The sequence below is a fragment of the Mytilus galloprovincialis genome, chromosome 8, assembly GCF_965363235.1.
Source record: "Mytilus galloprovincialis chromosome 8, xbMytGall1.hap1.1, whole genome shotgun sequence".
Classification (NCBI taxonomy): domain Eukaryota; kingdom Metazoa; phylum Mollusca; class Bivalvia; order Mytilida; family Mytilidae; genus Mytilus; species Mytilus galloprovincialis.
The window spans coordinates 71,100,304-71,115,854 of record NC_134845.1 but is presented as its reverse complement, the minus strand read 5'-3'; the positions used below and the strand labels follow the sequence as shown (position 1 = coordinate 71,115,854).

Below are 15,551 nucleotides of genomic sequence, written 5' to 3'. Positions count from 1 at the left end.
GAAAAGGATTAAAAACGAAATAACATTTGACTTTCAAACATGGAAGGGGACATTTTATATCATTACAGACCACAGAGTTATTCAATAATTATCCAAAACCTATCATTTTGTGGTATATATTTCATATAAAACTATATTTTGAAAAAATATTGTGACACCATTTCTTGTTGGATTTGAATCAATTTGGTACCACTAGAAGAAGAATTGTAATAGGTTTATTTTTTGTGTGCAGTGTTCTCATTTTCTTATGGATATTTTTGTAAGAAAATTTGCATTTGTATTTCAACGAAATAAATCTGTTATTCTAATGCAACAACGTTTGTAACGTTCATTTTGATTGGATAACGTCACTTTCTTACATGGCATCAATTGACAATTGATGCTATGGGACATACGCGCAAGCGCAGACGGCATATAACAGATTTTAAATACATGTTTTAACGTTGTTTTCTCTCAGTTTCATTAGAATGGAGATAACAATATTGTATTTTAAGCTCCGACGGCATCAATTTGGGATTTGATGGTCGCAAATAGCCGTTTACTGTCTCCGCTAACCACAAATTCTTTCCAAATAATTATTTGAAAAATGTGATATCATATGAAATATATTTTTATTCATATAATTTTTCTTGCATAAATGCATCATAAGCCTCTAACGGCTGGTTGGTATAAATATACATGTTAATTGACTGGTTATGTTTAAAATTGTAATATATTGTATTTCATGTATATGTACCAAGTTGTACTTTAAAATAAAAATATCTATCTATCTATATAGCAAAATATTGTGACTGACAATTAATTATTATGATTCAGAATATTTATAAAAAAAGATTTTCACAGATTTTCACAGATTGTTGTTACTTTTACCTTGATTAATGTACATTACCTAAAAGTGAGGTATGCTAACAGTTCATATTGAATTTCCCGTCTTCACATGTCTATGACAATTAATCAAGAAAATAATGATAAAATTAGCACCATAAAATATCCGGTTGTATATAATGTGGTGAAAACTGTTGCTATGGTAATTATGCTTTTATAATAATACAAAATATTGAACCGTTCTGAATAGGATATTGATGAAAATTAAGATATTGACGAAAAAATAATTGCAGTCAATTAATGTCAGCGTAGTAGGAAACAATGCTTTCTCTCTGTTTTTCAGAAATGGTAGGAAATTAGAGATTAGGATAAAGACATTGTATATAGGTGTTGTGAAATCAGGTGAGTTGATATTAATTAAATTTAGTGTTGTGCATATTAGTATTAGTATTGTATTTTTGTAATTTTTGTTTGGAAAAAAAAGATTTTGTAAAAAAAATGAGTCTTCTATAATGCCCTTTATATTTAACTTCTTGGCTGATGTCAAATAAAAACAGTCCAAATTGTTGAGACATTATTGAGACATATCTTCTGAAAGGCTTTGTAAAAGTTTTTTATAGGAGAAAATCTCTACTTTTTAAATATGAAAGATAGTTGACAAATGGTAATACAAAGGTACAACCTTTAGAAGCAAATTTCTACATTTTGTTAAGTTTAGGAAATAGAAAAGGTTTGGTACCAACAAATATTATTTTCTTCTGATTATTTATATATTACTCGAGAATTGAGATCTTGATTCTTTGAGATATTTTACCTTATTCTTTGTAAACTTTAAGAGCTTTACAGAGGAGAGATCCCATACCGTTTCCCTTTTTTGATGCCTCACCTATGATAGTAGAGGGGCATTATGTTTTCTGGTCTGTGCATTCTTTCGTCGATTTATCCATCTGTCCCGCTTCAAGTTTAAAGTTAAAGTTTTTGGTCAAAGTAGTTTTTGATGAAGTTGAAGTCCAATGTATATATACATGTTCACAAGGATATGATCTTTCTAATTTTAAATTCAGAGCTGTATCAAGCTTAAATGTTGTGTCCATACTTGCCCCAACTGTTCAGGGTTCGACCTCTGTTGTCATATAAAGCTGAGCCCTGCGGAGCATCTGCTGTTTAATGTCTTTATAATTGTTTGTAAAATGGGATTAATTAATAGAAGATTTCTATTATATATGATATAATACAGCCTGGGAGATATTAGTTCATGAACAAAATCATGAAATTCATATCTGATAGGTTTGTCAATAAATTTTTCATATAATATTTATAATGTCATACAGATTAGGATTTCATGTTGAAAAATGTCCCTTAACTTGATTAAATTAATTTACAGCACGTAGAAATAGTATCCACAAGTTTTAAAAACAATTAGAATTGAGAGATGTTTGCATTTATAATTTAAATCTAAAACTTTTTTGCATATTTTACAATCAAAAACAAAAATGAGCTTCAAGTGCTCTAATAAAATTTGCTTACATTTATAATGACAATAATGAAATGTTGAAACCAGTTTCAACTACGGTATACCTAGTATAAATTTACAGTTTCACCTTAACAATTTTAAAATCTATAACTTTTCAATTTTATTACAAACCTATAAATAGAATTCATTATTACAAAACCAAATTGTTACTGTTCTGTAATGATATATCTTTGTCTCAAGGTTTTCGTGCTATTAAGTATGCATTTTGATATATCTTAGTATCAATGGTTTTCGTGCTATTAAGAATGCATCGTTATATATCTTCGTCTCTTGGGTTTTTGTGTTATTAAGAAGCATTGTGTTATATCCTTGTCTCTTGGGTTTTCGTACTTTTAAGTATACATTGTGTTATATCCTTGTCTCTTGGATTTTCATGCTTTTAAGTATACATTGTGTTATATCCTTGTCTCTTGGATTTGCGTGCTTTTAAGTATGCATTGTGATATATCCTTGTCTCATGGGTTCTGGTGCTATTAAGTATGCATTGTGATATATCTTTGTCTCATGGGTTCTCATGCTATTATGTATGCATTGTGATATATCTTTGTCTCATGGGTTCTTGTGCTATTAAGTATGCATTGTGATATATCCTTGTCTCATGGGTTCTCGTGCTATTATGTATGCATTATGATATATCATTGTCTCATGGGTTCTCGTGCTATTATGTATGCATTGTGATATATCATTGTCTCATGGGTTCTCATGCTATTATGTATACATTGTGATATATCCTTGTCTCATGGGTTCTCATGCTATTATGTATGCATTGTGATATATCATTGTCTCATGGGTTCTCATGCTATTATGCATGAATTGTGATATATCCTTGTCTCATGGGTTCTCATGCTATTATGTGTGCATTGTGATATATCATTGTCTCATGGGTTCTCGTGCTATTATGTATGCATTGTGATATATCATTGTCTCATGGGTTCTCGTGCTATTATGTATGCATTGTGATATATCTTTGTCTCATGGGTTCTCGTGCTATTAAGTATGCATTGTGATATATCTTTGTCTCATGGGTTCTCGTGCTATTAAGTATGCATTGTGATATATCTTTGTCTCATGGGTTCTCGTGCTATTAAGTATGCATTGTGATATATCTTTGTCTCATGGGTTCTCGTGCTATTAAGTATGCATTGTGATATATCATTGTCTCATGGGTTCTCATGCTATTAAGTATGCATTGTGATATATCTTTGTCTCATGGGTTCTCATGCTATTATTTATGCATTGTGATATATCTTTGTCTCATGGGTTCTCGTGCTATTAAGTATGCATTGTGATATATCTTTGTCTCATGGGTTCTCGTGCTATTAAGTATGCATTGTGATATATCTTTGTCTCATGGGTTCTCGTGCTATTAAATATGCATTGTGATATATCCTTGTCTCATGGGTTTTCTTGCTATTAAGTATGCATTGTGATATATCATTGTCTCATGGGTTCTCATGCTATTATGTATGCATTGAGATATATATCTTTGTCTCATGGGTTCTCGTGCTATTAAGTATGCATTGTGATATATCTTTGTCTCATGGGTTCTCGTGCTATTAAGTATGCATTGTGATATATCTTTGTCTCATGGGTTCTCGTGCTATTATGTATTCATTGTGATATATCTTTGTCTCATGGGTTCTCGTGCTATTATGTATGCATTGTGATATATCTTTGTCTCATGGGTTCTCGTGCTATTAAGTATGCATTGTGATATATCTTTGTCTCATGGGTTCTCGTGCTATTAAGTATGCATTGTGATATATCTTTGTCTCATGGGTTCTCGTGCTATTAAGTATGCATTGTGATATATCCTTGTCTCATGGTTTCTCGTGCTATTATGTATGCATTGTGATATATCATTGTCTCATGGGTTCTCGTGCTATTATGTATGCATTGTGATATATCCTTGTCTCATGGGTTCTCATGCTATTATGTATACATTGTGATATATCCTTGTCTCATGGGTTCTCGTGCTATTATGTATGCATTGTGATATATCATTGTCTCATGGGTTCTCGTGCTATTAAGTATGCATTGTGATATATCTTTGTCTCATGGGTTCTCGTGCTATTAAGTATGCATTGTGATATATCATTGTCTCATGGGTTCTCGTGCTATTATGTATGCATTGTGATATATCTTTGTCTCATGGATTCTCGTGCTATTAAGTATGCATTGTGATATATCATTGTCTCATGGGTTCTCGTGCTGTTAAGTATGCATTGTGATATATCATTGTCTCATGGGTTCTCGTGCTATTAAGTATGCATTGTGATATATCTTTGTCTCATGGGTTCTCGTGCTATTAAGTATGCATTGTGATATATCTTTGTCTCATGGGTTCTCGTGCTATTAAGTATGCATTGTGATATATCTTTGTCTCATGGGTTCTCGTGCTATTAAGTATGCATTGTGATATATCTTTGTCTCATGGGTTCTCGTGCTATTAAGTATGCATTGTGATATATCATTGTCTCATGGGTTCTCATGTTATTAAGTATGCATTGTGATATATCTTTGTCTCATGGGTTTTCTTGCTATTAAATATGCATTGTGACGTCACAATTTCCATTGAAAAAGCATGCATAGTACTAATTTATAGGACATACAAAAACAATATGATCTGACCATAATTGCCACTAGACATGAAGCAAACAACAATTAACTTTTCTTAATTTAAGTATACTTTATTGCAAAAAGGTAAAACCCTGACAGGTTAAAACCAATCCGGTATATTACAGTTGAAAGAAAAATTGGTTAACAAATGTTTGGTTTTGGTTGTAATCTTTACTTTGTATTTGTGCTTTCTGCACTATAAGTCACTTTATCCTCTTTTGATGCTTTGAACTTTAAATGTGACACGGTAGGTATGACACACATTTCACATCATTCATCAATATGTGTTATACTGATCTAGTCTTTGATTGACTTTGATTGACCTTAGTTATGTGCTAATTGACCTTATGACGTTGAAGATTTAATAACTTTTCAGCTGTGACGTCAACTTTTTTTCTGTTTTGATAGAGCTTTGATTTACATCCAAACCTTTTATACCATTTAAGGTCACACAAGTCACAGTATGTTTTTTGGAGGGGCAGCTTTATTTTCTGACGCAATGGGTTTGGGTGACCTGCTAGAAATACATTATTGCCTAAGTTTTTTCAGTCTACCTTGGAAAGTTTTCGTCCCAGAGTTCACATCAATTTTCAACTTTGTATGCTTAAATTCTGTAGCAATTAAAGTGAAAAATTATTGATAGTTTTTTTTTCGCAAGAGAAGGATGTAAATAATGGCTCTTCTTTAGATAATGTAATGTACCATTCAATAAATTGAAAAGATGATGAGAAAAATTGATTAATTAATAATTATTCCATTAACCATATTCAAAATAACCTGACATTGCATGCTAGGTTTGATCTTATAAACATAATCTGTGAGTTCGATCAAATTCCATCACCAGTTTAGTAGTGGATATTAGTAGGTATTATGAAAGAGGGTCTCGACTGGGAGTCCTTCATTTCTGTAATATTTGTTTTTTTTCAACCATTCTTCTCTATTATTTATATGTTTTGCCAATTATAATTTTTTTTTTACATTTTAGCACCAAAATATTCTTTTTATATTTTTGCCAATTTTTATACGACCGCAAAAGGTTGTATATTGGTATGATGTTGGCGTTGTCGCCGTCCAAGACACATTGGTTTTCGCACTTTAGTTTAAGTTAATAGAAATCTATGAAATTTAAACACAAGGTTTATGACCACAAAAGGAAGGTTGGGATTGATTTTGGGAGTTTTGGTCCGAACAGTTTAGGAAATAGGGGCCAAAAAAGGGCCCAAATAAGCATTTTTCTTGGTTTTTGCACCATAACTTTAGTATAAGTCAATAGAAATCTATGAAATTTAAACACAAGGTTTATGACCATAAAAGGAGGTTGGGATTATTTTTTTGAGTTTTGGTCCCAACAGTTTAGGAAATAGGGCCCAAAGGGTCCAAAATTTATCTTTTTTTTTGTTTGATTTCATCAAAAATTGAATAATTGGGGTTCATTGATATGCCGAATCTAACTGTGTATGTCGATTCTTAATTTTTGGTCCCGTTTTCATTTGTATACATTAAAGGGTCCAAAATTAAACTAAGGGAGCTACCATTTGATTTTTATGGGGGGGCTAGGATGAAATTTGAAAAAAATAGGCAGGACAGGAGTTTTGAGTAAAAAAAAAGGGCATGATGAGACACTTACAAAAAAAAAAAAGTCAGGACACCAATTTAGGTAAAAAGAAGTCAGGATAAACTAAAAAAAAAAGGCAGGACTGAACAGAGTGAAAAATAAATAGGCAGGACAGAGATTACAACTAAAAAAAAAATGCAGGACAAAATTTTTCATCCTAGCCCCCGCCCATAAAAATCAAATGGTAACTCCCTAAGTTTGATTTTAACAAAAATTGAATTCTTGGGGTTCTTTGATATGCTGAATCTAATCATGTATTAAGAGTTTTGATTATTGGGCCAATTTTCACGTTGGTCAAAATCGTGGTCCAAAATTAAACTTTGTTTGATTTCAACAAAAATTGAATATATGGGGTTCTTTGATATATGCTGAATCAACCATGTATTTAGATTTTTGATATTTGGGCTCTGTTATCAAATTGGTCCACAGTGAGGTCTAAAGGGTCCAAAATTGAACTTTATTTGATTTCATCAAAAATTGAATTCTTGGGGTTCTTTGATATGTTGAATCTGATTTTAGATATGGACCATAATAGGTAAATGTCCAATTTAAAATTTTAAAATTTTTAAGTTTAGGTTCTTAGACCACATTCATTCTGTGTCAGAAACCTATGTTGTGTCAACTATTTAATCACAATCCAAATTCATAGCTGTATCAAGCTTGAATGTTGTGTCCATACTTGCCCCAACTGTTCAGGGTTCGAACTCTGCGGTTGTATAAAGCTGTGCCCTGCGGAGCATCTGGTTTTCACTTCTTTCAGCCATTTATGTCACACTTTTATCCCATTATTCTCTTTTCTGTAAACGCAATCCATATGCTCATAAAAGCAAAAGAGCAGAAACTCCATTATTTATTATTTTTGTTTTTTGAAATTTTGTTTTTTCTAGTCATTAAATAGTATTATCATGAAGCCATACAAGAATCTGTAAGTAAATATATGTTCTAAGGTTTACCCAGTGAAGTTTATAATACAAATTTACAAATTAGATTGAAAATTTCCTTTCTTGTTGATTAATCAATTTTTAATTAAATCAACATCTAACCTTTGGGATACATTTCCAAAGTTAATGTCTCTTTTTTCTAGGATTTACATAGTGTCATACGTAATTGATCAGGTCTATGTAGTTTGATTTAATCACACAATAACGCCCAAGTCTTTCTTTACAATCTTCATAAAATCTCAATAGTTCTAACCGCTTTGTTTAGGTTACAAAATTATTCAATTGAAAGAATCAATTTCAATCAATTTTAATAATGTTTCCAGTAAAAATGTTCAAATTACCGTACAAAGGATGTGATAATTATCGTACAGAGTCTGGTAAACAACAGACTAATTAGATATACAATCACAAACTTAGATACAATATATACAGTGGAGACTCAGGAGTGAAGTATCATAGAACAATAAACATCACAAACTTAGATACAATATATACAGTGGAGACTCAGGAGTGAAGTATCATAGAACAATAATAGATGTAAATGTGGAAATTAATACTAACGTAAGGTAAGATATTAAGTTCTAATGTATTTATCTTTGATTAAATATAATCAGTGGTAGGCCAAATGAAATTTTTGAGGAGGATTCATTAGTAGACTAAATGTATTCAGTGGTAGACCAAATGTGTTCAGTGGTAGACTAAATGTACTCAGTGGTAGACTAAATATGTTCTGTGATAGACTAAATGTATTCAGTGGTAGACTAAATGTATTCAGTGGTAGGCTAAATGTATTCAGTGGTAGGCTAAATGTATTCAGTGGTAGACTAAATGTATTCAGTGGTAGACTAAATGTACTTTTTGAGGAGGAGAAAAGGAAGCTAGAAAATAATTCTTAAGATGGAAAGAAAAAGAGAGAGTAAGAAACAGTAAACTGGCCAAAAAGTGAGAGAGATGTTTCAGGTGTAATATATAATGATAAGGTATTGTTAAATCAGTATCAATAAAAAAAGAATAAATGGATAAATGAAATGAGAAGAAAACCTTCTGAAATCACTCACTTCTGGGTCTTAAGCAAAAGTAACTGAAACTTACTATGACCAAGATATAAAGGACTTGAATTTTAATATTATGTATTTTTACCCTTAGCACAGTAAGAAAAAAAACTACATGTAGTACTGTAAAAAATAATGAAATCATGTTTTAAGCTGTTTTTCTATAAACTAGCATATGGGATCCATAGACCTCACATTGTTTGTGTAGTCTTTATAATGAAAAAAAAAAACACTTAATAAAGGTACCAATGTAAATAACATTTGTTCCATGATAAACTTTTCTCTTTATTCCCTTTGTATAATTAAGTGTTGAGACAATATTGAATTCAATATATTTCAAAATGAAATCCATATTTAAGGAATGGTTTGGATTAAAGAATTGATCTAATAGAGTGCAATGTTGGTGTTATAGTAAAACTATGATATTACATAAGTTCATAAGAATTGAATTTCAATATCCCTTCATTCAATATAGGATTAAAAGGGAATGAAAAGGGGAGAGAGAGAAAGAGAAATTATCTTTTGAAGCACTGTGAAAAAGCTGTGGATCAACAAAAGAAACTAAATAAAATGACAATGATACATAATTAACAAACGACTACTAGCAGTTACTGACATGCCACCTCCAGAACTCAATTAAACTGATTGAAAGATTATGTCTTCAGCATATGAATATCAAGCACAATCCCTCCCGTTACGGGTTTAGTATTATACTATCATAAAATATATGAGAAGAACATAACCTGTATCATGCCAACAACTGGTTTTATAATACATGTGTTTATTTTCAATGCAAAGACCCTGTAAGTGAATCAATATTTAAGGCAAAATATGCAATCTTTAACGACATGACAATAGTATCATAACTATACCCCTTCTTAATAAGTCTGTTTAAAGGTTTTGGAAGCTTTTGAGGTGATATTTTTGTGCTTTTTAAAGAATACTACCATAAAAAATTGGAATACCTGAATGTATAAGATGTCTGCATATGGAATTATATTTACGAATGATGTCCTATGTTTGACTGTATGTTCATTTGAAAAAAAAAAAAAAAAAAAAAATACAATATATATATATATATATATACAGTTCTAGTTATAGACTTTATTTTTAGAAAAAATATTGATTTTTTTCAAACAGATTTTCGTCTGCATCAATATTGCAATAGAGTTTTACATGCATGCATTGTTTTGTCAAAGTACAAACTTTCCAGTGTCTATTTTGTGATTTAGATTTCCAGGGATTCTGTCATGGATAGCAGACATATATTGCATTTTATAACATTTTAATTAAGCGTCCTGTGGAAATGAGATGTAATGATCCATGTATGATGAAGTGATAATTCATAAAGATTAAATAGGATTGAAAAATTCATTTTATAAGAGAATTTATAAGCTTGAGAATTAGTCTGTCATATGTATGTCTCAGTTCTGTCATCTAGTACATCGAGCCAGTATGAGCCAGTATGGGCTCCTGTTATCTAGTACAGGAAGCCAGTATGAACTGCTGTTTTCTAGTACAAAGAGCCAGTATGAGCACCTGTTATCTAGTACAAAGAGCCAGTATGAGCGCCTATTATCTAGTACAAAGAGCCAGTATGAGCTTCTATTATCTAGTACATCGATCCAGTATGAGCGCCTATTATCTAGTACAAAGAGCCAGTATGAGCTCCTATTATCTAGTACATAAAGCCAGTATGAGCTCCTGTTATCACAAGTCTGTTAGTTGTCATCATCTATAAAAAAAAGTCTAAAAGAAAATGACAGTTTGCATCTTTTGAAGCTAATTACTTCTTATTTTTATTGTCCTTGATTGGACCTTCATCAATAACATGCTCAATAACTGTAAACATGTACACATTCTCATTGTATGAACAGAAGATGCAATATACTTTTAAAACAGCTTGGTAAGTTTGTAACATATTTTTTTTCTCAGACCAGGCAAATGAACAAATAAGGTTGTATGGACAAGACCTCATTTGAAACTCTAAATTATTTTTCATTATGTTAATTTAGTTGGAACGTCATCCAGAATTTAATATTTCTGTTCTGACATTATCGGGATGACATTTAAGTTAACATTCTCAATTCATGTACAGAAGACGCCAAATAATTAACAGCTTTTTAATTTTTTTAATTTTTTTCTCCCACTAGGCAGCAGCTTTGTAAATTTGTAACACGTTCATCCATTTTTCTCTAGGCAATATGTACAAATAGGGCTATATGGACAAGACCTTATGAATAACCCCCTTTGTGAATTGACATTCTATAATTTTTATAATTTTATTAAAAATTAATATTACCTATATAAATATACAAGTTTGTGATATAGTAATTAAATGTATATGGCACATATCTACTGATGACGTCTTACTTAGAGAAACTGATTATAGGCAATTTACAACTGAACAAACCAGTATATATAACAGCAGAAATATTATTTTCAGGGCAAGCACAGTTTGATTACCAAAATCAGGTCCATCATCTGATGTTTTCTCAAGGTAAGACCTAAATTCAGATTTGTAAATTGTATAAAAGGTCTATCATCTGATGTTTTCTCAAGGTAAGTCCTAAATTCAGATTTGTAAATTGTATAAAAGGTCCATCATCTGATGTTTTCTCAAGGTAAGACCTAAATTCAGATTGGTAAATTGTATAAAAGTCTCATCATCTGATGTTTTCTCCAGGTAAGACCTAAATTCAGATTTGTAAATTGTATAAAAGGTCCATCATCTGATGTTTTCTCAAGGTATTAAAGACCTAAATTCAGATTTTTAAATTGTATAAAAGGTCCATCATCTGATGTTTTCTCAAGGTAAGACCTAAATTCAGATTTGTAAATTGTATAAAAAGTCTATCATCTGATGTTTTCTCAAGGTAAGACCTAAATTCAGATTTGTAAATTGTATAAAAAGTCTATCATCTGATACATTCTCAACGCAAGACCTAAATTCAGATTTGTATGTATAAAAGGTCTATCATCTGATATATTCTCAACGTAAGACCTAAATTCAGATTTTAAAATTATGTAAAAGGTTTATCATCTGATGGATTCTGTAGGTAGGACAGTAATTAAAAATTGTTTATTACAGCTTTCTTGGTTTACTTAATAAAATTCAATAGCATTGCATAATATAAAGGTTTTTGCATCAGAACAAAATTGCATTGAAAAATGTCAATATAGTCAGTTAGTCGAAAATCCCAGTTAATTAGTTCTTTTATTTCTTTAAGGAGTTGTTTTGCATCAAGTTAAATTTGATTAGAAATGTTTACAGTGAGTGGGAGGAAAGTGTTTGTTCCTTGCAATAACTAGTAAATCTTTCCACAAATTCTTTTCAAATTTTAGTTGTTGTACAACTCATGATATTATGGAAGTCAAGTTCCTTATTAAACAATTTTATTTGCAGGGTATATAGTCCTTGATATGCATAGAATGTTACAAGTGAAGCATGAAAGCACTAAATTCAAATACAAAAAAAATAATGTTTATGTTAACTTGGTCAGCACTTATCTATTCTTTTTCTATTATTAAAGAGGAAATCTTTCATCAGTTACTTGTAGTTTTTGAAATACCAAAAGTCTGAAAAAAAAAACCTGATATTGGCAAACTCGAATAATTCAGCGGTCTGTATCCACTACTTTCCTCAAGGATAATTGAATTATCGTAGTGATCATAATATAACGACTGGATTATTCAGGTTAGATATTGGCAATAAAATTGAGAATGGAAATGAGGAATGTTTCAAAGAGACAATAACCTGACCATAGAGAAGACAACAACAGAAGGTCACCAACAGGTCTTCAATGCAGTGAGAAATTTCCGCACCGGAGGCGTCCTTCAACTGGCCCCTAAACAAATATATATACTAGTTCAGTGATACTGAACGCCATACTAAACTCCAAATTGTACACAAGAAACTAAAAATAATACAAGACTATCAAAGGTCAGAGGGTCCTCAGACTTAGGACAGGTGCAAAAATATTTGTCATTAATATATTATCATTATCATTCTTATTTTAACATCCAACATGTTGGAATTGATATGAGTTATGATAGTATTATATTCAGAAACCTGTTTTTAATTAAGTGTTTTTATTTGCTATCACAATTGAAACTGCCATGCATATAGAAACAAAAGCTGACTTAAGTAATGGATAGTAAACTTTCTATGTATCTTTTCAATATAAACTCATCTTTAACTCTTTAACTATGAAAAATTAGAGGCTCTAAAGTCTGAGCTTGTGTTGCTTAACTAGGCCATGAGCATTTCAACAACAGACACTCTCTTACATTGTGGACTAGAATAGAATTCATGACAACAATCTTTTTTTTTTAATGTATTATTTTTGCTGTCTTCCTTAGTTTTTGCCCAAAACAGAACAAATGTTTGCCCTAAACAGAACAAAGATTTAAAAAATGTCATTTATTGGTAATCACTCCAATAAAGAGTCTACTATTGATTTTAGTAAAATTTTACTTATTTGTAGATTTTGTGTTGCTTTTTAAAGTGTCTGTCTATCTATTATTTATAGTTTTCAAGATAATAGGTAAAAGTAGAATAAAAATGGTAAAAATAGTCATTAATGAGTCAGAACTACAATAAGGGGACAACTTACCATTTATGCAATTTAACTTATTTTAAGATCTTATCTTGCTAATCATTTTGCAGTTTTAAGAGTATGCCTATCTATAATAGTTTTTGAAAAACGGGTTATAAATTAAAATGGGTAAAAATTGTCTTGAAATTGAGTAATTCTAAAACGGAGTGGACTGAAAATTTCAGCTATGTTTGACCAATTTGTAAATCTATGGGCCACTAGTGAGCTAAAAATTGTAAGGGTATTAAATCAACATTTTCCTGGTGAAAAAAAAACTTCAGGTGAATTTACTTTCATGTTCCACTTGCGCTCTCAACAGTTTGTGATAAAACTAAAGGTCCACTTTGCATGAAAAATAACTATCACTTATATGGTTTAGGATATAGATCAGGTTTGATAAGTGAACAACAGCAAAATGAGATACAGAAAAACTAATAAATTACGTAACTTTTTCATTGCAGTTTCAGTAAAAGCCAAGCAGAGAGAATTTTCTGGTTGAATTATGTCCCTTTGATATGTCAAACAAAATCCAATTAGGATAAAATCACAAACAAATATTTAAAGCTATAAGATTAGTGTTTACAGTGATGTGACATATAATTTCAATTATCATCAATTCTCCTGATTTGTTCTCCTGGTTTTAAATGATTGAAAATATAAAACATCTGAATAAGATAATTCAGTTTAAAAAATCTGAATAAAATGATGCAACATATAAAAGATAACAGTCGAAATATTATATGAATTATAAAAATCTAAATAAAATGAATTCAACATAAAAAATCTTCTCATTATTTGTTTTCTAGTATTTTATTCTTCATCTTAAAAATGGACATACTAAATCTTTGACCAGCAAAAAGTATCAGCAATACAAGATGTTGGTCCACATAGTCTCCATACAACACAAATATTCTTGTTGCATTGTATCAATTTTATGTTGAAATGTCAGCTGAGCAATATTTTTTCCTTTGAGCCTCTTGTTTTTTCCTCGAGTTCTAGTAAAGCAGTAAGCTGATTGAGTAAGACATTTTTTTAATTTTACTTTGCATTTTCAGATTGAGATATCATGGCTCTACTTCCCTGAACATGGGCTGTAACTCTGCTAAATATGTCAAAGTAGTTGAAGATACTAAATCAGACAGAGGTAAGACATGTAAAAATATCTAAGATCAAATGAAGACCAAATTTAAATATAAATCTTGTATTAGTTACCATTACAGAGTAATGTTTCTTGATTTGTGACAGAGTACTGTCTCTTGATTTGTGACAGAGTAACGTCTTGATTTGTGACAGAGTAACGTCTCTTGATTTGTGACAGAGTAACGTCTCTTGATTTGTTACAGAGTTATGTCTCTTGATTTGTGAGAGAGTACTGTCTCTTGATTTGTGACAGAGTAATGTCTCTTGATTTGTGACAGAGTTATGTCTCTTGATTTGTGAGAGAGTAATGTCTCTTTATTTGTGACAGAGTAATGTCTCATGATTTGTGACAGAGTAATGTCTCTTGATTTGTGAGAGAGTAATGTCTCTTGATTTGTGACAGAGTTATGTCTCTTGATTTGTGAGAGAGTAATGTCTCGTGATTTGTGACAGAGTAATGTCTTGTGATTTGTGACAGAGTAATGTCTTTTGAATTGTGGCAGAGTAATGTCTCTTGATTTGTGACAGAGTTATATCTCTTGTTTTGTGACAGAGTTATGTCTCTTGATTTGTGAGAGAGTAATGTCTCTTGATTTGTGACAGAGTTATGTCTCTTGAATTGTGAGAGAGTAATGTCTCTTGATTTGTGACAGAGTTATGTCTCTTGATTTGTGAGAGAGTAATGTCTCGTGATTTGTGACAGAGTAATGTCTTGTGATTTGTGACAGAGTAATGTCTTTTGAATTGTGGCAGAGTAACGTCTCTTGATTTGTGACAGAGTTATATCTCTTGATTTGTGACAGAGTTATGTCTCTTGATTTGTGAGAGAGTAATGTCTCTTGATTTGTGACAGAGTTATGTCTCTTGAATTGTGAGAGAGTAATGTCTCTTGATTTGTGACAGAGAAATGTCTCCTGATTTGTGACAGAGTAATGTCTTTTGATTTGTGACAGAGTAACGTCTCTTGATTTGTGACATAGTAATGTCTCTTGATTTGTGACAGGGTAACGTCTCTTGATTTGTGACAGAGTAACGTCTCTTGATTTGTGACTGAGTAATGTCTCGTGATTTGTGACAGAGTAATATCTTGTGATTTGTGACAGAATAATGTCTCTTGAATTGTGACATAGTAATGTCTCTTGATTTGTGACAGAGTTATGTCTCTTGATTTGTGACAGAGTTATGTCTCTTGAATTGTGCGAGAGAAATGTCTCTTGATTTGTGACA

General features: G+C 31.2%; 1 protein-coding gene across 6 annotated transcripts in view; it reads left to right on the top strand.

Moving 5' to 3' along the window:
- Positions 1-1,102: 1,102 nt before the first annotated feature.
- The window catches only part of LOC143042495 (serine/threonine-protein phosphatase with EF-hands 1-like), a 38,847-nt gene continuing 24,398 nt past the window's right edge, over positions 1,103-15,551 (top strand). For 2 of the 6 annotated variants that reach the window (XM_076214810.1, XM_076214808.1), the window contains exons 1-2: positions 11,448-11,462; positions 14,240-14,328. In XM_076214810.1, the coding sequence (XP_076070925.1) occupies positions 14,271-14,328 (58 nt within the window). In that variant the 5' untranslated portion in view covers positions 11,448-11,462; positions 14,240-14,270. Of the gene's footprint in view, positions 1,228-7,665; positions 8,101-11,032; positions 11,087-11,447; positions 11,463-14,239; positions 14,329-15,551 lie in introns of those variants that run through there. The other 4 variants (XM_076214806.1, XM_076214807.1, XM_076214804.1 and 1 more) reach the window with 4 other exon arrangements.